The sequence below is a fragment of the Phoenix dactylifera genome, unplaced genomic scaffold (genome assembly GCF_009389715.1).
Source record: "Phoenix dactylifera cultivar Barhee BC4 unplaced genomic scaffold, palm_55x_up_171113_PBpolish2nd_filt_p 000715F, whole genome shotgun sequence".
Lineage (NCBI taxonomy): Eukaryota > Viridiplantae > Streptophyta > Magnoliopsida > Arecales > Arecaceae > Phoenix > Phoenix dactylifera.
In genome coordinates, this window is record NW_024068094.1 from 149,589 (window position 1) to 172,645 (window position 23,057).

At 36.0% G+C, this 23,057-nt stretch overlaps 1 protein-coding gene across 1 annotated transcript; it reads right to left on the bottom strand.

The window, feature by feature from the left end:
* Positions 1-1,534: 1,534 nt before the first annotated feature.
* LOC120106977 (peroxisomal fatty acid beta-oxidation multifunctional protein MFP2-like) lies at positions 1,535-14,914 on the bottom strand. The gene is made up of 18 exons (XM_039120119.1): positions 14,788-14,914; positions 11,373-11,444; positions 11,210-11,275; positions 11,071-11,127; positions 10,904-10,971; positions 10,732-10,813; positions 7,123-7,178; positions 6,706-7,008; positions 6,493-6,579; positions 4,972-5,146; positions 4,748-4,869; positions 4,476-4,639; positions 4,152-4,406; positions 3,855-3,976; positions 3,590-3,708; positions 2,216-2,364; positions 1,994-2,132; positions 1,535-1,894 (listed from the first exon to the last, which is right to left on the bottom strand). Exons 1-18 carry the CDS (start codon positions 14,885-14,887, stop codon positions 1,859-1,861), a joined length of 2,172 nt encoding a protein of 723 aa, XP_038976047.1. The 5' UTR covers positions 14,888-14,914; the 3' UTR covers positions 1,535-1,858.
* Positions 14,915-23,057: the final 8,143 nt, after the last annotated feature.

Here is a 23,057-nt window from a genome sequence, read left to right on the forward strand (position 1 = left end):
AGCCATGTGTCACCAACCTGGTGCTCACATAGTGTAAATGAGGACCTTTGTAGATATACGCAATGCAGTGGCACTCCTACCATATTTATTCAAGCCCATTTTCTAATCAAGCCAAGAGTACGAAATCAATCAGGTTGAATTTTGGATCAAAAAAAAAAACTCTGTAAAATCTTCATTTATAATATTGTCTTGTGATTCATAGAGCTATCTGTCGTGCGATAACATGCAAAACGTTACAAGTATTTGACATAATTTAAATGAGCGCACTCTGAATTATACAAATATAGAACCATTTATTTCAACCAAATCACCTTATGGAATTCTCAAAAATCCTCAAACATTAGCTCTGAAACAACCAGTGGCCATTCAGTATGCAACGTCACGTCATTCCTCCCTTCAAGGAGTATGGGCATTGCATGAAAGGGTGGACCGAGAGGAGGGAATGGAGAGTGGACAAAAGTGGGATATTGAGAAGGTTGAAAATCTTGTAGCCTTTACAAAATTATAAAAAAAAGTCTAAGCCTCATTTTAAAAGATTGCAGCATGAGCATCCTATTCCTATATGACTCATCTTACATATGGAAGAGTTGAACTTGGTCCAACAAGATTCCTTAAAGCATACCACCCTAATAGAAAATAACAAGGCATTGGAACCACCCACCACATTTGCAGGGCTAAACAGCAGCTATTACATTACTGCTTTATGGTTATACCCATAACTCATGTAATAAATAAACATAACAAGATTAAATTGCCCATTAATGTTTATGAGTCCTCTGCACATGAAAGAAAAACCTAGGAGAATCCAAATCGATTCTCCACTTGGCGGAGACTGAGGAAGGAGGCCAGCCCTTCAACGATATAGCTGCTCGACGGTTAACTATAGCCAAGCACCAAGCATCACCTCGCGAAAGTGCGGCAATGAAGAATGACTAGAGCCATATTACAGCTTATGGGGCTTCATTTCAGTTAGTAACATAGAGTAATTAATAACACCATATATACTTCGAACTTTCGATTCTAGTGAAAGTTTAACTCGAGAACAATAATGGATCATAATGCATCACACCTCTCGATGGAGGAAGATCTTTTGAATTGCAAAGCAGCTGCGACAAGGTAACTATTAAGAATGTGATACTATTCCATGTTTTTAAGGATGACAGACAAAAGCACCTGATACACCCTTTTTTTTTAAGATTTTGATGATTATATACCACCACCCAGTTTTGAATCTGAATCCTCCCAGAGAGAGGTGCCAACCAGCTGAGCTACACTTGATCAAGATTGAAATTGTTGTTTACATCCCTGTCCAGATGGATGAGTTCTTAAGAGTGTACAGCAGTATGATCTATTAATCATTTGATTAGTTACTAAACAGACAGTATTGAGGTGGGGAAAAAGCTGCCCAGTTTTATAATTAAAAGGACCAATTTCTTTCAACAGCCATGACAAACCTCAGCTTTTACCAGAGTTCTAGAACTACCTCGTAAGCATACACGCACAACTGCAAGGTCTCAGTTTAGAACATTGCTCATAAAGTAAACCTGTTGCTTGCTAAACATCTCTAGTAGCATGAAAATCTAAACACCTTCCTGATACATAGGGCGCACATAAGAAATGATACAAAATAACCATCATCAATTTAACTTGTTTCTGCTTTAATAATTCAACTGCAATCTGTTGCTAATACTACACGGTGAAATCCACAGAATTATCGTAAGCATGAATACTGTGGAAAATACTTGAGGGATGATCCACATAAAGGCCTTACAACACTCTAGGAATATGCGATCCCTGTGTCATTATTCACCCCTTTATTACATCATCTTCAAAGAGAGATTTTGCCAGAAAGGTCACTCTACATTCGAGCCTTTGCCTGATTTACTTGGGCACTCTGCATAAATTTGATATATAGAATCAATGATTGCTTGGTGAGAATAAGAAGCTACAACAACAAAGACCAGTCACAAAGTAAATGCAGCAGTCTCCTCACCAGAGATAGACCTTTAGAAGCTCTTTCTGCCAGATATGTACAGGGCTTGAAAAGTTCACCATACAAATTTGACCATGCATCCAATCTCGAGTGGATGTAATTTGCACCAAGAGAGTCTGCCCAAAACATTATGCCACCCCTGGTTTGAAGTACAAGTTTAGAAGAAATATTAGGTTGAAAATACTATCTCCTATTAATCAACATCCAGCTAAAGAAATAAACCTGTAAGGGGGGAAGCCCATGCCCATGATGGAAGCAATATCAAGATCCGATGCTTTCACAGCAATTCCCTCATCAAGGACTCGGCAGGCCTCATTTACAACGGGAAGGAATACCATTTCTACAATATCCTTATCTGCTAACTTCATTAGCTGCAGCCAAACACACAAAGCACATAAGCAATGAAGTGGCAAATCTGATACACGTCACCTTTGATCATTATTTATGATGAAAGAGACGCCAGGATACATCTGATTAGATATGCAAAGATTCTGGAGCTTTTATGCTCTAGGCTTTTCGTTTAGCGACATCAAATATCATAATCCAGTTATATTCATCCCACAAAACCAGAATTACATGGACCACAGTCGTTATTTATTTCTGGCAGGTCCAAACCACATCGATAACTATGCCATGCCCACTGTGATGCAGGCCATCCAAAAAATCAAGCATATATATGGTTCTGGTTTCATTGATCATCTCTTTACAGGAAGACAGATCATCACTGCCTATCTTACTAGAATTACATAAGATCAGAGATACTGGAATCCGACAGGAACCCAAAATATGATATCTCTGGCTGCTGCAAAGAAGAGAGCAAATTACCTACTTCTTATAAAAGGGAAAAATTGCATACAGTACAAACATGAAACAGATGTTTTAAATGCTTTCTCCTAAATTTATAATGCTTTGTCATATATTTCTCTTTTTGGAGATACAAAATTCCCAACAATTGAACATAAATAGAATTAATCTACCTCATGCAAAGCCACTGATTAAACTCTGATGTTGTCAATTATCAAAATGAATTCAAAAAAGAAAAATCAGTTGTCAAGGACTCTTTCAGCACTATATCACTAGTAGCAATTTCTATGTAATATGCATGCACCCCTTCCTTATGCACTCTTGACCTGCTAATGCAGGTTTCATCAACGAACCATTAGCAAGTTGTGAGCCCATCACTATGAACTTCGAAAAGTGATGATTTGTGGGCAAAACATGGATTATGATGGGAATATTTATAAAAGTTGAGTTAGGTTGTATGAAGAATTTAAAATATAGCAGTGAAGTAAACAACTCATTCTTTGGCTTGTTCATGTCTATTTTGGTTATTAAGTCAATGATTTTCTTTTTCAAACTTTTGGTAACGTTTAAACCAATGCATTATATCTGTACAAGAAAACAAAAAGGTCGATCAACATTGCACTAGTTAAATGGCCAAAATATCTCATGCCATCAATCCAGTATACCCCATGATATATATTATATGCTATCAACCCAGTCTAACAAATGTGAGGAAGCATGCATGCACACATTTTTACAAACTAGCCTAAAACTGAAACTTCCATTCTGGTCAATAATGAGTGGAAAGAGAACCTCAAGATCAGGGGTAATGCCAGCCATGCTCCTTGATTTCTCGATGTATTTCTTTATTTCAGGGTCTGGACTGGCCTTCCGCTTCTCATATTTATAGAATCCCTTTCGAGTAGCTTCACCTGTCATGAATGACATAAATGGTGGATGAGCATCGGATATTCGTATTAGGGTCTTAACATGCCACAGCAAAGACAGGAGATTTTATCATAGAGTGAGTGAAATGAAAGTAACTGCAGGATGAACACTATCAGGCAATGTCTTATACCTGATCTCTTATCCTCAAGCATTATCGACATTAACATTGATTTATAGACTCTTTCAGGGAAATTTTCAAGGTATTGCATACCAGTAGCTACTGCAACCCCAAAACCAACCAGATCGGCAAGCCTGTGTGGCAAAAGAAAAGACCAGCATCACTAATGCAAAGTCAAGAAGCAGTATTCTTCCTATATCCACCCAAAAACTACACGACAGCAATATTGGAGATGTTATCCCGTTCAAATAGTTTTGCTGATGAATAGTAAAATAAAATTATAGTTTTGTCAAATCATTTTCAGCATACCTGAAAGGGCCCATTGGCATTCCAAATTTGGTACATGCACGATCAATCTTATAGACATCAACACCACGATCAACTAAAAAAAGTGCTGACTGAGTGTAAGGAAAGAACATCCTGTTGACAGCAAAGCCAGTACAATTCCCAACTACAATTGGAGTTTTGCGAATCTTCTTCCCAACATCTAGTAAGTCCGCAATAACTTGCGGAGATGTTTTACGAGTCCGAACTATTTCCAGGAGTGGCATGATATGAGCAGGACTGAAGAAGAAACATCATCAGTAAGAGAATAACGAGCAAAAAACTATAAAGAAATGTAGCTCGAATTACCTAAAGAAATGTGCACCAACAATACGATCCTGAGACATGGTTTTTTCTCCTATTAAATTGAGATCTATTGTTGAAGTGTTGGTAGCAAGTATGCAATGGGGCGAGCAAAATTTCTCTAGATCAGCAAATATTTGCTGCTTCAATGACACGTTCTCAATGACTGCCTGCCATGATACAATTTTCAATGGCAAGATTAAATAAGGCAAAAAAAATAATACTTATAACAAAAAGATAAAAAGAGGGAAGAAAAAGAGTGTGGTGCTTTGTCTTGCCTCAATGACCATATCCACATCTTTAAAGAGTTGGTAATCAAGAACACCAGTAAGAAGCGAGAGGGTCCTCTCACACTTCTCTTGAGACATTTTTCCTTTATTGACACGACTCTGCAAATTGGCTGAAAAGTTGCAGCAATATAAGCATTTGAAATTTCTAAAACAGAATTTCTGAAAAGGGCCCTCAATGCCCAGAAGAGTACCATAAATTAATACGCATGTACCTTTGACTCTGTCAATCCCTGATTTTAAGAATTTCTCATTGACTTCTTTTAGTATTACAGGATAATTGCTCAGGATTAGTGCAGTTGCAATTCCAGAACCCATTAGACCTCCTCCAAGAATAGCAACTTTAGTTATTTTTCTGGGAACCAAACCCAAGTCAGTGACACCAGGTACCTGTCACCAGAATTTGTGATGTCATATCATCATATGAGATTTTTCAGTCTTTCTTTTTCCAAAAAAACTGCACAGCTATGTATCAGAAAATAACATGAAACAACTGAGGACCTCCTAAACATACCCAGCAACAGAATCATGCAATTTTTGTTCATTTAATATATGACTATAGGTATTCAACATCCATATATACACTGTAGAACATGCTTTCTAATTCCATGATTGATATAACTAACTCAGCAAAATTGACAATAGCTCATCAAAATGTCTGTGCTGAAAGTCTCAGCTTAGATTTATTAATGGTGTATTCAAAAGCCGATAAATTATTAATCATTAGGTGCTTTTGAGGTCATAATTTTATGGGCTGTGGCATACAAATTATGTAAGAGTACTTGCTTCCTGCCAGCAAGGCCAAGCATCCCACTTGCTCTTTAACCAGTATATTGACATCAGAGCTCCAATGAAAGAATTCAAAGTGCACAACCAAATAACCCAACCTGATCCTCTGAGAACAGAATGCCCTTCATCATGAATTACTGAAAACAGGCTTGAAGTTCAGATAGGGTCTTTCAGTAATTCCTCAATCCTTTCAAGCACTTGACTTCCTAGTCAACATTCTAGGCTGTTGCCTTATAATACCCGAAACTGTTGAAGAAATTAGAGTGACCAAGTAAGAAGGAATAATATGTTACAAATCGGTTTGACCTGAAAAAGGCTATGTCTCTAGGTTATTCATGCCATTACGGATTCTGGAAATAGTGCTTATTGGGAATATTAGAGAGATTCATTTGTTCATACATACATACACATGGATGCATGCAGATGCCTTCTGGTCATCTTCATGGGTAACTCAAATTTAAAAAGGTTAGATAGGTCATTCAATTGTAGGTGTTAAATTCCCAACACCTGGAAGGCCGAGTCAATAATGACATACTCAGAGCATGTGAAATTGACTGAAATGCCCTTTATCTGCACAAAGAAAAGCTGAGAGGGTTTTGGTCATTTTCAAGGTGTTCACAAGTTCCTCCTGTAATCCCTCTTAGTGTGATACGTGCATCTGATACTAGGACATCTCGATGAATCATTTCCTGATGCTGAAAAGATTAAAATTTGGCAAAAGAAAAGAAAGAAAAAAAAAAAAAGAGCTTCCCCAGGCTTCTAACATCCTCTTCAATATACTTGTCCCAAAAGCTTGTCTCCAGTAGTAATTCATATTATTTTCAGGGACATGTTGATGATTATGTAGGTACATCAGCATCCTATGCAACTTTCAAGGAAGCATGACCCGTTCAAAAGCAAGAATGCAACTAATGCAAAGTAAAGGAAGATAGCAACCCTAGAACTACCTTTGAGGTTGCACGTTGTGCAAAAAAGACATGAACCAAGCTCTTGCATGTGTCAGAGAAAAGAAGTGTCTGGAAAGCCTTCGCTTCCTGCAAAAAAGGAAGAAGTTTCAGATCATAAGAGCTTGGCTTGTCATAGCTTGGAGACTTCGAAGTAAGTACATTAACTAAGTTAAAGCTGAGAGATTTTGAGAATAATAGCATACTAGCACTTACCTTCCAAAGTCCAGCACGAGGTCCTGATACTATACCCTCTTCAATTACATCAAGACAAACCAATGGGTGCTGGAGATTGGGAGCTCGTTTTTGAGTTTGAGCTCTTGCAAACTTTAGTATCTCCCTAGCCTCTCCAAGAGGCTCTAACTTATCAGTTCTGTAAAGGCTCCTGATCCATGGTCTTCTGAATTCAACAATATCCAGAGCCCAACAGCGGGCTGTCCTCACCAACTCCTCAGGTGAAACTATGGCATCAACTAGACCAAATGCATGAGCTTCCTCTCCTTTAATTGGTTTTGACATCTGTTAAGTGATGAATATATAAAGATGCTGCTTGAAAAGATTGGCTTGCATATTCATGATTATTGAGCTACTACAAACAAAAAAGCATCTGCAGATACAAAGAAAATACTTTACCAGAATCATTTCAAGAGATTTTGTAAGTCCAACAAGGCGTGGAAGTCGTTGTGTTCCTGAAGAAAAAATAAAATTAGATGGCAAGATAAATGGCAAAAGCAACAACCACTAAACTAATTAAATTGAAGATGAAAGACATCTATTTCATAAGTGTATTATGCCTGAAAGATTACTCTTTAAATTTTTGGTGGAATATACATGCTGATTCAGCAGAATATCCTTGTGATAAAATGTCTACATCTGGATATCGTACATTTGTGTGGAAGAACTTGGTTACTTGGAAAAGCACGAACAATTTATAGTAGTCAGGTCAAGTGCAGAAGCAATGTATAGAGTTGTTGCATTTGCAACATGTTCGATCTAATTCTCAACTTGCAGATGTGTTAACCAACGCTCTCCGACGAGAACAGTTGAAGAGCATTATTATCAAGCTTATGCATGACTGATATTCATGCTCCAGCTTGAAAGTGGGGGTGTTGATCAACAAGGAGGCTTTCCGATATTTTCTTAATAATATATTGTGTTTATGCTTATTGGGCTTTTTTCTCCTTTTATTCTCTTGTTATTAGGCCTTCATTGGAGCCTATATAAGCCCGAATTTATATTATTGGACTTGGACACTTATTAAGGGAATTAGTGTCTTTTGCTCCTAAGTAGTGGCAATCCCACTTTTTAATAAAAATAAATACTGCATGGATCAGTTTAGTCCATACAACATCCTTCTCATCTCTGTTCATCTTCTTTCTCTCCTCACCATCTCTCCCAACTTGTCATATATCTTAACACCTTTCTTCTTCTTCTTTTTGTTTAAATGTAACACAAAGAAGTGATCCAGTTGACCAGTTCTAATAGCAACTACAAGATTACCTAAACAGGCCTGATTTTTTCAGCCATCCATATGCATGAAATAAACGACTCAGATCTCCTTTTGAGACCAATTGGTATGATCGTACCTCCCCTATCACCTAAGGTATCATTAAGCACATTGATTAAGTCGTGATTTATTCGAATTCAAGTGGTATTTTAGCTTCTTTATTCCAACAAAATTTTTCTTGAAATCTTGCTCTCTACACAATGATTTTCCTTTGACTGCTACTTACCATCTCTCTCACCTACCACTATCCCATTGTTGCCATTGACAGACCATCAGATGTGTCAGACAAATATCTGACTTGGACTGACAGAAAAGGGCAATAGAGTAGCAGCAGGGGTATTTGGGGTTGGGAAGAAGGGCGTAGACGATGTAGGCTGGAGGAGGTAATCATGATGAAAGGATTCAAAGATGATGCAGTAGGAGAAGAGGGTGGCAAAGGCAGGGGCAAGGGAGACAAGCTGAGCAAGGGGGGAGAACCATGATGGCATGATCAAAGCCAACGATGCTGCCAAGCCTGCCGAGGGTGGAGTCAGCGCTAGTTCGGGAGGCAGAGGAGGATGATAGGGGTGATAAAGGGGAGGGAGAGGCACCACAGTGGTGTTGGTGGCTGGCAGCTATTGCAGGTAACGTAGCGGAGGGACAAAAGCAAGGTTTTCGTCTCGACCAAGAACACAGTTTGTATCAGTATCAAGCAACCCCAAATACAATATATATAAAAATCTTGGCCCTATTATCACAACTGATATAAATTGATAAAATCCAAAATATCCGCCGATAAAATATTCGTATCGGATGATACTATATTCACATCATCCAATATTTTGCAATCATTTTTTTACTTTCTTACATAGACTTTCTTGACTAATAAATCTTGAAAATCAATGCTTAAACAAAGTTCTTGATCGATTTATCTCAGTCCCGGCCATTCACCAAGAAAACTTATAAATCAAGATTTAAAAACCTTGTAGGAGAGGAAATGGTAGCAAGAGAGAGGGTCGGAGAGAGCAGTGGTGGATCTCCAAGCAAGTGGCATTGTTGATTCTTTCAAGTAATGTTTATCACCACCGTAACTTGATCACTAGTAAAAAAATAAAATACATATTTTATCCTTATATAAATAAATGATTAGGAATTAATATCTAGAATAACATCATAATTTAAGAAAAGGTGCCAAAACAGAGCCGATAAAACAAATAAAAGTATGATTTCTATTACCAAAAATTAATAGACACAATTACCTTTATGATAAATCTACTCTTCTCAATTCTCTCCCTACATACATGTTTTGGAGTAAAAGAACCAGAAAAGTGAAAATTATTTTCATTAATTCCTTTTATTAACACAATAATTTTTTTTAATTATAGTAAAATGAAAGCGATATATGATTTATTGATGGATACAAACTTATAGAATGATAGAGTGCTTTAGTTAGTTTCGAGCAAGAAAAATGGATGCACAACAATATATAATGAGGAAGTGAAAAGGATCGTCAAAAAAGTCTGAATGCTAAAAAAGTGTTATGTTAAAATTAAGGTTCGTTGCACTAATACTAGGTACTGTACCGGTACCGTACTAGTACAGAGATATATTATACCGAACCAGACATATTGTATCATATTGTAGTGTACCGGTACAGTACCATATGATATAATATGTCCGGTTCAGTATATATGTTCCTATGTCAACATAGGATAGAGACCCTTTTCTCACACCCAATCATGGTTGATATAACAAGAAGCCAGGTAGAACCGGTCGGTTCCACCCAATAAAGGATGCTTCGAACTCTGCACTGTATCAAAACTTAATATCGTACCAACACCTTTCAAGTACGATATGATTGCTCGAAACCAAGTAGTATGGGTCGGTACGGTGAACCATGGTTAAAATAGATGGGATACTATAGCAAATGCATAGGAATCCCTAGAAAACCCAGCACAACAACAAAGAAACTAGCAAACTATACAAGAACTTTGCTAGATTACTTATGACATTTTCTAGCATGAAGTGTCTAGGAAGAAGCAGGACAACAAGATGGCATATGGTTGCAGAAAACAGATAAAAATTTACATTCGTGTCTTATTATAAGATAAGAATAGTTGAAGTATCAGAAACTGGGAATTATGGAGAGAATTTTTCCAGGAAATATGGAACACTAAGGTCTACTTAATTGGTCGAGAAGATAAGTTTGTGCCTGTTGAGCTGAATAATGTAGTGGCTCCTGCCAGAGTCCTGCGAATCCTGTAAGGATCTGAGGATCCCGACTTGTAGTAAGAAACTCAACTTGAGGTCATTATGGTAAATGTCAACAACATACATTTTCCAAACAAAAAGAACGTTAAGCATTAGTTCTCAGCAACATATTTTACTTGCATTGTATGCTATACGGAGAATACAAATTGAACAATTTTATGTTATCTTTCTCACATTTCAACATTCAATCATAGAACTCAAGGGAAAAAGACTATCAGGGTCCATTCATTTAAGATGATCTATTGATGGAACATTATAAGGGCATGGACATCTAAAAAATATTTGAATTAGCAAATATGAAAAAGGCATTCGAAAAAGTTAATCTACATATTAGTATGACCAAGCTTTCCAAGCAGCCAGAAACTACCCATAATGATATCTAAAATTTGCATCTACTGCCCTTCAGGTTTTTAATAATCCAACAATTCTGCAAGAAAAGCCAAGCTCCTGCAGTTCAATATTTAAAAGCATGCTCATAATAATACCTCCAAATCCAGGAATAATTCCAAGTTGAAGTTCCGGCAGACCTAGTTGAGCAGTAGAAGTAGAAATGCGCCCATGGCATGCCTAGTGACAACAGAGAATTCAAATGTTATTCCTGATTTCTAGACATACAGGCTAGCAAAAGTAATGTTACAACTGAATTGTAACACATACCATTGCAACCTCCAGTCCACCACCAAGTGCTAGGCCATCTATAGCAGCCACTGATGGCTTTCTTGCACCTGACACAGACAAGAAATTGAGGTTCCCAACATAAATCTTGTTTATAACAATCAGAAAATTTTATATGAGGATGGATGGCAAAAATCTCCAACAAATACCTTCTAAGGTGTCAGTTATAATGTCTATTGAAACATAGCCAGCTTTTGGTTGATCCCCTATAGCAATAAAAAAACTGGACATAAATAGACGCACAAATAATTTAAGGAAGTGTGAAGGTGCAACAAAGATTAGACATACTCTGTCCCCCTTGAATACCACCAAAGGCAGTGATGTCAAAACCTCCTGAAAATTTCCCTCCAGCTCCTACTCAATAATCCAAGTTGTAAGAAGGATGGTACTTCTAAACAAATCAGAACTTGTCAATATTGAAAAACCAATTATGCTTAACTACTCACATTACCTGTAATCACAATAGCTTTCACATCATCTCTGTTTAGAGCTTGCTCATAACTATCTTTTAAGCTGAATAACACTGAAAATAAGGACAGGAAATATGTCAAACAAATGAATATACACCAAAATATAAGAGATCAATATTGTAATATAAATTGTGCTAACTATAATAAACTCATGAAATAAGAGTAAGTCTCTTATTTAGTGATCTGACCATTGTCAGCCTCAGGTCAAGCAAAATGGATGGAATAAGGTTATTGTTTCATGTAAGAGAAAATATGCACATAAGTAATAGAGCAGATACATAGTACAGATGAGCGGCAGTCTACAAAAAAGAGAAAACTCTTAAGGATACTATAGCACAAGCATGATAAGTAGGAGCCACAAGACAACTTTTTCCAATAAAATATAGCCTTTTGTCCAAGGTTTGTAGTATAGGTACGATAATCATACTCCCCTAACAATATAGGTTGGAGTAGCCCAATAGAGTATCATACCAAAACACGGTATGCATGGTGATGCTGGTATAGTACAACTAAGGTGTCATACCGTGTCTTGGTACTATACAGTACTGAGGGATGTGTCAATATTGATACCAGACTGGTATAGTATTGTATCACCAGGATGGACCAATATGCACCAATGCATAAACCCATTCTTGTAAGCATGCTTTATACATGGATCAAGTTGAGTAAACTGGTCTACCATAGAGGTTTAATCAAGAAAAGGTCAATAGGTCCTTTTGCATGGATATTGAGCATTTGGAAAAATAGCAAACTAACACCTTAAGGACTAGATTCACATAATCTGTAACAATGATGAATGCATTAATATGGTATTTCTACTCACCCAGCGCAAGAAGTTAATTATCTAACATGTAGCATCAATGATATTCCTGTAGGAATCGGACCTGTTGGCCCACCCAGCGCACACCTTCTAAGAGTTTGTCCAAGTCTTAGCCTAAATCCCAGCATGTGGGCCTGTTGGTCTAAGAAAGAATAAAAAACCCATAAAGATCTTTTTTTCCTTTCCACAGAATTCAAGCTAAGAGGTGTTGGATTGATATAGCCATGCTTAAATGGCCAGTCCAATCCATATATTGGAGATATGACATTGACCTAACCTTCCCCTGAAGATACTGGAACAAATTACACAACTTTCGTTATGGCTCTTGACATAGTGATTGTGAATAGTGCCAGGCCAAAAATTAAAGGGTTAAAGGTCCAACCTTATACCAAGCTGATATAAAGTGGACAAAATAGTCGAGAAAAAGCATCAGCTTAGAAAATAAGCCCACCCTGGGGCCTTCCATGACAGAGGCATAAGAAACCCCATTCTGATCCTATCTTGCTATAGAAGGATTAAGGCTCGTCCATAAAAGTGCATCGGTTCTCGCAAAGATCAATCATGTTCTCCATCATTTTTTTTAACCTCAAGCACCTACGATTTACCAAGCTGCTGACAGATAGAAGACTGACTTCTATTCTTTGTACAACCAACCCTGTATATTTTAAAGCTGACGTGAAAATGCTTCGTCTAGGGAACACAGAAACTGTTCCCAATTCTCTACCACATGTACACCCTATGACATTATAAACAAGTAAACAATTACATCCTGGTCATCGCAAAGTCCATATTTCCAATCTGGACAATAACAAAACGATTGCCTCAAGTTAAAATTTCGAATAAAGCAATCCCCAAGCAAAAATTTGATGAGGAATTATTTACATTCATGATATTTTACTCGAAAGCAGGAGCTCAAGCATGGTAAGAGATCAAGACAAAGGAGACTATGAATATCTAATAGGTACCATTGGGAGCAAACAAAAAACAGAACAGAATTAACCCCAAATAAAGACAGAATTATTTGTAATTTATTTTCAGATCAGCATAATTATGACCGCAGAAGTCAAAATTGGAAAAAAAAAATTGTTGCTTCGTTAAGCAGATATAGAATATAAAAACGAAAAACATAACTTTTGAGAAAATTATCAAGAGTTGCTGAAGGACATCAGTAGTCTGAGGAATATAATAAGCATGGATTGTATGTTATAAATAAGTTTATCTTCTTTCCAAAGGAGCAGAAGACAAAATGGTTAACAACTTGAAACAGCTTTTCTTCTCACTCACCTATTTTAGATGAATAAAAATGTAATTTGCTTGTCCTTTCATCTCACATTGGAACACAAGGTAACTATGAAGCATCAACGAAACAAAGAGATGGGATTGCTAATCTCTTAGACCCACTTAGCTATCAATAAATATTTCATGGCACATATATGAAATGTCATATGTGGCTGCAATACCGGTTCAGGTTTGAGAATTGAACTTTTGGGATCTAAGGCACAAGGGCACCAGAGGGATATCATGAATGCCACAAAGCCACCTCCAACATATACTAGTCGTTAAATTAGAAGATTATTTAGCTAACCGTCATCCAAATTAGGGGATATTTAACCAATTCCCTGCAAGGTCCAATCCAGAGCACATTTAATAAGCAGTGCGTGAAAAGTTTTGGAGTTTGTTTTACATCTGTTTCACTCTAAGAAGATTCCCTGGGCGAACAACCCATGATGATTTTTTCATAAAAAGAATGGTTAATTGCGATTTACTTCCGGAAAGTGAAGCAAAACTTTCAATCTCCGGGGTATAAAATAAACTACAAGCAACAGAATTTAACTTTGCAGTTCAGCACTTTCAAACAAGTAAAGTGCTAGAAACACAATTCGCTATTATGGTCAAAACAATAATCATGAAGTAGGTTAATTGTGACAAAGTATTAAAAACAGAGAAAGCAAAAAAACTGCCTTTTTATTAAAAATTGAAAAGAAAACACCAAAATACAAGGCCTTAGATCAAATTAAGCTGCATAAAATGGCAAAAAGATCTCATCAACAGACTTCCCCGAAACGAAGAGATTTTCTTTGATCAAGTGGGCAATAAGCGCCCAGATAATATGAAGACGTGGCTTTTGATTTACAGTCGATTGATTTAATAAGATTCCTCAAGATTTACCAAGGGCCAACGTTTATGAACAGCCCATGATAGTTACATAGTGTAAAGAAAGACTTGCTTTTAAAAAGAAAATGATGGATAACGGTTTATTTCAAGAAAGTGCAACAGGTTTTTGAGTTTCCGGTGTAAATAGCATAAAATCAATGGACAGATCTAACTATGCGTATCAAAAACCTCTTGAATGCTTAAAATCCGAGAGAAACAATTCGTTGTCTATAATCAAGAACTAATTCTCAAATAGGTTGATGTAAAAAAAAATAAAAAAGAAAAAAGAAAAACATAAAAATTGCTTTTTTGTCATCAAAAGCATAGATTTTCTTCGATCGAGTCCGAAATAAGCGCCTAAGAAAACGAATTTAAATGAAGATAAAATTCTTCAAGACAGAGAAAAATGATGAAGGCAATACCGTCGACCGACAGGGAATTGACGGGAGGGTTGATGATGGTGATGACGGCGACTCCGTCCGCCCCGACCTCCACCTCCGTTCTCCCCTTCGCCACCCCCATCTCCGTTCTCGCGATGCCTCAGCCGTATTCGGTTGTGGGCTATTTATAAAGGTATTAATTATGTACCCAAAAAAAAGAGGTATTAATTAAGGTGGGACCGAGGTAGGTGCGTGGCGGGATGGGGAGGTGAGCGGATCTGACACACAACGAGAGTCGTCCGTCGCGTAGCCGAATTTCCGTTGCTCAAAACGGCACGGAATGGGCTCGGAATGTACGTTGATCCATAACCATATCCACGATATGAACCCGGGAGCTCATTCCAAGGTGAGCCCTTTCGAGATAGGTGCCTGCCGTCTTAGGGCTTGTTTGGCTGACGGAATAATCTAGTAATTTTTAAAAATTATTTATTCAAAAAAATAATTGCAGGAGCGGATAATTTTTATTATATTTGGGCAATGCACAGTCATCCTAATTAACGGATTAGATTCTCTTTTTTTCACGCTAGCAGGCTCCAAAATCCAAATCTCCATATTTTAGATGTTGCTCCAATTTATTAGGATTCAACTAATCTTTTAACGTTTATGGAATTTCAATACTAAGGAATACGTTTAAATCAAAAAGAAGTTAGAAATAACGGTTGGGAGCAAGATACTGCTCCTAAAAAGACTGCCAAATTTTATCCATTAAGAGGCCTGATTACGATAGGATTTTAAATTAAACGGTAACATAAAATAGAAATATTATAAATAAATATGAATTGTTTTATAGAAACCATCTTACAAAGAAATTTCATGCCATAAAAGATAGATTTTATGAGAAAAAGAAACATCTTCTCTCCCCTCTTTGAAAGTATCGGTAGGAGCAAGGGAAAAATACACTCTTTTCTCCTCCTGTGAAAGTGTCTTGCAATTGTGGAAGCTTAAAGGAAGAAAAAAAAATCACTCTTTTCTCTCTTCTATGAAAGGGTTGCGCAACTGTCAATAAAAAAAACACACTTCTTTCCTCTCTTCGTGCAAGCTTCAAGAAAGAAAAAAGCAATACTAGTTACACTTTACAAAAAAAAAAAAAGAAGAAACGTTGATAAAAGGCTTCAAGATTAGGTCTAATCATTTTCAACTCTTTTATATTTTGCCAATTTTGGTTTGTTTATGGTGATTGTCTTAATTGATTTATTTGATAATATTATTTTTTGATTCAAATGTCTAATAGAAAATATGAAAGTGGGTATGAAAAACTCAAAAAAAAAAGACAAATTGAAAGACTCATTCAATCTTAGAAAGAAGTTCTAAATAGATTTGTTGTCACAAATAAACAAAATACCACATCAAGTTCAACTCAGGAATTAACAATAGAGCAAGCACCCAAAATAGAGTTAGAAGATGACATAAAAAGAACGAAACAAAAAATGAGATTGACAACCAGATTCATAGTACTATTCAAACATCTACTAAAACAATCTCTAGTGAAGAACACAATGAGGAATTAGATGAAGATAGAATAAACAAAGATAGCATAGAGCTTAGTAAAACTAGTTCTGTTTCTACAAAAATATATGATCATGGTCAATGAAAATAGATTGATACAAAGTTGAGAGATCTATTAGTAGAAAGAGATCCAATTAAAGATTATGATCTTCATTTTTCTAGGCATGAAAATAATAGACACTTCTCTACGAAACATTACATTCGTAAGTCACCTAATAGTGAAAAATATGATAGAAGATGGTTAGTGTATTCGAAGAATTTGGATAGAGTATATTGTTTTTGTTGTAAATTATTTGATTCAAAGCCTAGCACGAGTCACTTGGTCAATGAAAGAATTAGGGATTGAAAAAATCTAGGTATTAAACTCAAAAGTCATGAAACAGCTAATAAACATATTACTAGCATGAATAAGTGAATTGAGTGGATTCTACAGGAGAAGCGCATCATCCTGAAGGGTGACTTAGTGGAGGTGATTAAGCGGATTCTACAAGAGAGGCTGGGGGTGTCCGATCACCCACTTCTAGATGACATCCGGAGGCTACTGAGGGAGTGTGATGCCTTCCAGGTTGTGCATGTGTTCCAAAAGGTGAATCGAGCTGCTGATTGGGTCGTCTCTTTTGCTTTTCACCATTCTAGAGAGATTTTCTGAACCCGCTTTGTATCTATTCCTCCACCTCTGTGGAGTATTTTGTCCCTTGACTCAAATGGCAATGCTCGCGAGACTAGTGTGGGTTGCCGATATACCAAAAAAAAAAGTGGATTGATTTAGAAATGAATATCCTAAAATAAAGAGTGAAGCCACATGCTTAACTACATATGAGGGGCATGAATATTTAGTATGATATATTGTTTGCTATTAACTCAGTTAGTAAGAATTTACAATCTGGAGACATTCATATTGATGTTGTTATAAATCAATTAAAAGGTCTTCTTTCTTATTTGAAAAGTTATAGAGAAAATGGATTCATGTCTGCTTTGATTTCATCTAAAAAAATTGCAAATAAAATGAAAATAGAACCTACATTTCGTGAAAAACATGTGATTCATAGAAAAAAATAATTTGATGAATATAGTGATGATGAGACAACAAAATCAACTAAAGAATCTATGACAATTGATTACTTTTTATATATAGTAGATTAAGCTATTTCTTCAATTCAAAATAGGTTTGAACAATTCACCATATATGAAGATGTTTTTGGTTTTTTATTTAATTTTAGAAAGTTAAAATCTTTGAATGAAGAGAATTTGAAAAGTGTTGTCTTAATCTTAAAAACTTTGTAAAGCATAATAAATATTTTGATATTGATTGTCTTGATCTGTTTTCAGAGTTAAAAGTTTTAAAAGAAGTTTTACAAACAAAAACTAGTACCCCTATTGATACTTTAAGTTTTATAAAAAAATATTTTTTTCCAAATGTATGTATTTCTTACAGGATATTGTTAACGAAACTTGTAACAGTTGCTACTGCTGAAAGAAGTTTTTCAAAATTAAAGTTGACACAATCGTATTTGCGGTCAACTATGTCACAAGAAAGATTAAATGAATTAGCGATATTATCGATTGAAAATAGTATTTTAATGAATCTTGAGTATAAAAGTTTGATTAGTAATTTTGCATCTCAAAAAGCTAGACGAATTAGTTTTAAATATTTTTTAAAAAATATTTTACACTTATTAAAAAATTTTAATCATTTTTTTAAAAAAAGCCCCCTTTAGTGAGTTCACCTTAGGCCCCCAAATGCATTGAGCTGCCCGTGATATTGATCTTCTATATGAGAGCATGGCCCAATTTTTAAAAAAAATATAGCTATTTTCTTCAGTTTGCAACATAAGGAATATAATTTTCTTCTTTCCTCACTGTCGAAATATTAAACGGCATAAAAAGAAATGTGCATGGCTTGTATAAGTATGTACACCTCAACATATTTGGGCCCTTTCCACCCAACTTATTGAATTGTCTAGATTTAATATGGACCCTTTCCAACTTAAAATTATATGTAGCATGGACTCTACACCGCTCCATATTTTATTTCTGGATGGTAATTTGTGATAGGATTGGCCAAAAAATATCCATACCATCGTGGCTCAATGAGAAAATTAATTGAAAGAAAAAAATGTTGCCGAGTTTCCATTTTGTAAAAAAAAAAATCTATGATTGCAACATAGTTTGATGAACAATTGGTTCATACAAAAGCACACTACTAGCTAGTTTCAATTTGCTCATGAATGAAATAGCAAACAATTATTTATTAAAATAAATAAATTAATTAAGATATACAATATAAATGCTAATGCTACATGCTTGAGAAATATTTAATCGGTCAATTAGCACAATATCTGACTACTTGTGCTATGTACGGTCTTACTAAATATTTGAAACATGATTAGATATGTAACCAATAAAAAAGAGGAATACACTCCACCATAGCTAATCATAATTCATAATCATAATTCACAAACTTTGTTATTGCGAATCATGCCCGCAACATATTGCATAACCATAGCTTGGGGCATTTCATCAAGTAAAGATTATCTCCACTTGGTCATCCAGCGGAGGAAAACAAATATCACCCCCTAGTAGTATTTATTTTACCTTTTCTTATAAAAAAATAGATATAGGATCTACATTTATTTAACCATCTATCTCATCAACTTTTTATAGCAAATATGGTAATCTAACAGAGGATATATTTTTCCGAGACAGATTACCCTCCAACCAAATGGGCTTTAAGAAAACAGTAGTTGATTATAAGTTTTTACATGATGTAATAACATAAAGCATGAAATGAAGAATATGAGTTAGTATTGTCTAAATTTAATTTGTTTGACTTGTTATGTATATGCTTTAGAGCCATAAGGATATCCCGTGACTTGATGTAGAAGGGGAAAAAAGGATCTAGATTTAAAATCCAGTGGAATGGGGAAGCTCTAGTTTCTTCATGAAACGAGATTTTTCATGCTCTCAGCCTGTTGCGTGGTTGTCATGCTCGAGCATTCCGGTAAATAGCCTCTATTTTTTATCATTCTTGTTTTCTTTATTTTTTTTTTTTGTTTGTTTCTTTTTTCCCTTTACTTCATTCTTTTCTTTTTCTTTTTTTTATTCTCTTCTCTTCTTCACCACGTAGATGGGTTTCCAAGTCCCACTCTAGTCTACTTCAAAATTTCTCACAAAAATGGGATGGTACATCTTGGACACCACCTATCCTATTGGGATTTAGAACCGTGATGAGGATTGTATCACTATCAAAATTAAAAAGTTATTGTAATATTCTAAAGAATAACCATTTTACAAGTTAGCACAATCCATCCATCAACTTTTCTTCACACGTCATGAGCCTAGCATGCCCATAATTAAATGGATAATTATGACAAATGAGCGAAACAAATAAGAGATTTGTGCCCTCGTATGCTCTATTATCTTAAACTGTATCCTCTAAATATCTAAGAAATATTTATCTAGGTGGCATGAGGTCCATGGTTGCTTTTAGGTACTGATGTAAAAAATATTTGTCAGCCTGACTTTGCGACCGAAGTACCTAATCTTGATATATTCTAAGGTGCTTCACCTTGGTGCTAGCCGAAGCAAGCAGAAAAGAAGCACGAGATGACAGTTGGAAGGTGATTAATGGTCATCAGTTACGCACCCACAATCTCAACGACAGTTAAGTTGTTGTTGTGCAGTTATTGTACAACAAGCTGCTAACATGCACTTATTGCACATTCCATCAATTTCAGTAACGAACATCGACCCCATCATTTATATAGGGAGAACTTAGGGACCCTCAGGTAAGTCATTCTTTCATCCCTATTCATTCCAAAAGTTTTCTCTCTTCCAATGTTTTTCTAGAATTCGACTAATTTGAGTGTTGAAGGGTTCTCTGTCGGAAAATCTCCAGTAAGTAGACTTTGTTTTAGGTCGGATTGCAACCTGGAAATATGATCGACCATATCTCCATCATTTGTCAGCTCCAAGCCTTTCATTGGGATCACAACCAACCTCAACTTCACCTTGAAAATCAGTTGATCTCCACTGATCTTGGATTGTAGCGGCACTAGATACAATGATATCTTGATAAGATACCAAGAAATTTAAAAAGCTCTACAGCATGGTTATTTCTCTCTCATTACCTCCTTAATTTTGCATCGGCCGCTCCGTCCTCCAATCATTCATCTATATTCATATTCTTATGGCTGAGCCTATCCATAATACATCTCTATCTTCACCGGTCCTTACACTTACATAACATATAATTGAAATCTTAAATGCAAATTATTATAAAACTTTCGTCCTCCTTGAATCTAAGAATCTTGGTCCCCTGTCTCAAGCCCACACTCGATTTATCTGGCCGGTGTCTCATACCTTGTAACCGAGCCGGGTCGAAAGCAAAGAGAGGTAAGTTTACCGATGCGGTTCGGATACACGCTTGGTGGTGATCTTATCCAGCCGGAGGTTTGCCACGTTGGACGTCTAGAAGGAAAGGTGGTGGTGCTTTCCTAAGCTCGCGATTTCTCATGTCTCGAGTCATTGGTCCTTGAACCAAGGATAGGATCATAGCGTATCAACATCCTCCTGACCATTCAGATATGATCCAATGCTCCGGGAAGGGTAATAAAGCCATCTTGGATTCTTGTAGGGATTCAGCATGCAAATGCCGTGACTCGTGTATCCTGGTCCTAAGTATAGAGCACAATCCTATACAAAAAATGCTAAATTATTCTTGCTATTAATAAAAGCCATGATCCAACTCTCTTTATTGAAGGCTTGAAGAATACATGTAGATATGAATGTGAGACCAAATATCCATAACATAAAACTCTATTGCTCTAATATACAAATCCAATGATCAAACACATTTAGTACTAATTTTGTAGCTGTTGAACATATGGCTGTTGAGGAAACCAAACACCTACAAAGGATAAAAACAATTGGGCCTAAATATAAGGAGGGATTAGTACCATAGACTGTCATAGTTCTAATAGCCAGGGAGTCTCGCAATTTGTGGAAGCCTAATTTGTTTGGTCAATTATTAGCTTGCTCTAGCTTATTCACTTCTGATAATAAACTTCCTTGTTCTTTCAAAAAAAAGAAAGAAAGATAATAAACTTCCTTGTTTTATTGCTACTGCCAATGGTTGGCATGGCATCCATTAAATCCTTTTCTTATAATTTTTAATTTAAAATGTTTTAATTTTTTAAGTAATTTTTAATATCTGTGTTTCAGCGCAAGTCGGCTGGTGCGTCAGCATGGCAAGTGCCATGTGCTGTGCCATCCACTATCTGGCACACCCTCTATCAGCAGCACTAAATCCTTATTAGTAACACATATCAACCCTAACATTTATCATCTGTGCCATGCTTACATAGTATGCAGTTAGACTTCTGGTGACCAATATATGAAGCCATGCAACATACCTAACTTCTGTACAAATCACATAATTCCTTAGGTTGCAACTGCACACGAGATTACATCATCGATCTAAATGACCTTTGATTGCAGAAGTTGTCAGTTCAGTATCCTTTGTTTTCACAATGAAAATGAAATCGACATTCTCTGTGACATTTGATTTTAATCCATGTTTCGTTTGAGTTATTGCATAACTTTAAGTAGCACTTATCCTATTAGTCTCATGCCTCATATTAACATTTGGTTTATTTATGAGAAGTGAAATGCAGGACAAAATTTGATCTCCAACTAATGGCAGCATAATCAAATTTCAGACTTCCTGAATTTTCTTTCGCAGAGAAAGACTTATGTCTCTCAAGAACAATTCAAGCATATGAGGCTCTACTTGATGTCCCATAGTATGTAGGATAATAACATAAATTAATGGGCTACTGGAATTACTAAAGACTTGAAAACTTTAAATATTAGTAACTTTTATGGGTGAAATGTAGGAGAATTCTTACCCCAGATTGAGTAGAATCTATCCTGTTATCTAAACTCTGTCAATACTAAGACTTAGTTACTCCAGCAGAGATTTTTGTTGGATCCTGACAAACCTGAATATTGAACAACAGAGAAAACTTGATTGATTTAATCTCTGCTAATGCTGATTGATTGATTTCAAGAAAAAACTCATCTCTTTGATAGGTTTATTTTTATATCTAGCCCCTTGTGCAAGCTCATAACAAAAAATCAAACTCCTATATAAGAAGGCATTAAAACTATTTTGAAGTACAGCTCCAATTAACTAGGTAACTTTCCTGCTTGACATGTACTTAAAATGAGACTTGAGGATAATAATCTACTTAAATTAAAAAAGGAAAACCACAACAAGAGTCTTGAAAATATAAGGACAAACTATTTATCTTTTTATCCTACCCGAGACTCTTCATGGAAGGAGTCTCCACATTGATCTTGCCCCAAAATTGGATGCCCATTGATGATGGAACCGTTGATCGCCACCGTTGGATAATTGTTCCAGTCTCCGATTAGTGTTCCTTCTGATTGATTGACACAAATTTCGATCTTGCATATCTGTAGTGTCTAAAAGTGATGGTCGTTTTGAATGCTAGAACCATGTTGACAAGATGATCATCAGCTACTGCAGTTGGAAACCCATGACCAGTCTCACCACAGACACTTTCAGTCTGTTGCTGCTCTCTTAAACATATTTCATGATCAATATATAATCCTTGCGTAGGCTGTTCATTCATTAAAGTTAGAAAACCCTCTATCACATGCTTTCTCCAAGTTTAAACATGTAAAGATTCATTTTATATTCTAAATTCTTCCTGTTAATG

Bases quoted from the DNA above. Each gene is read 5' to 3' on its own strand.
- LOC120106977 (XM_039120119.1), bottom strand. From the start codon at position 14,887: ATGGGGGTGGCGAAGGGGAGAACGGAGGTGGAGGTCGGGGCGGACGGA. The intron at 6,580-6,705 runs GTAAGTGCTAGT...CCTTTTTTGCAG, and splicing joins CTCGTGCTGGACTTTGGAAG to GAAGCGAAGGCTTTCCAGAC. The intron at 2,365-3,589 runs GTTCTCTTTCCA...GTTTGGCTGCAG, and splicing joins GCATTACCCCTGATCTTGAG to CTAATGAAGTTAGCAGATAA.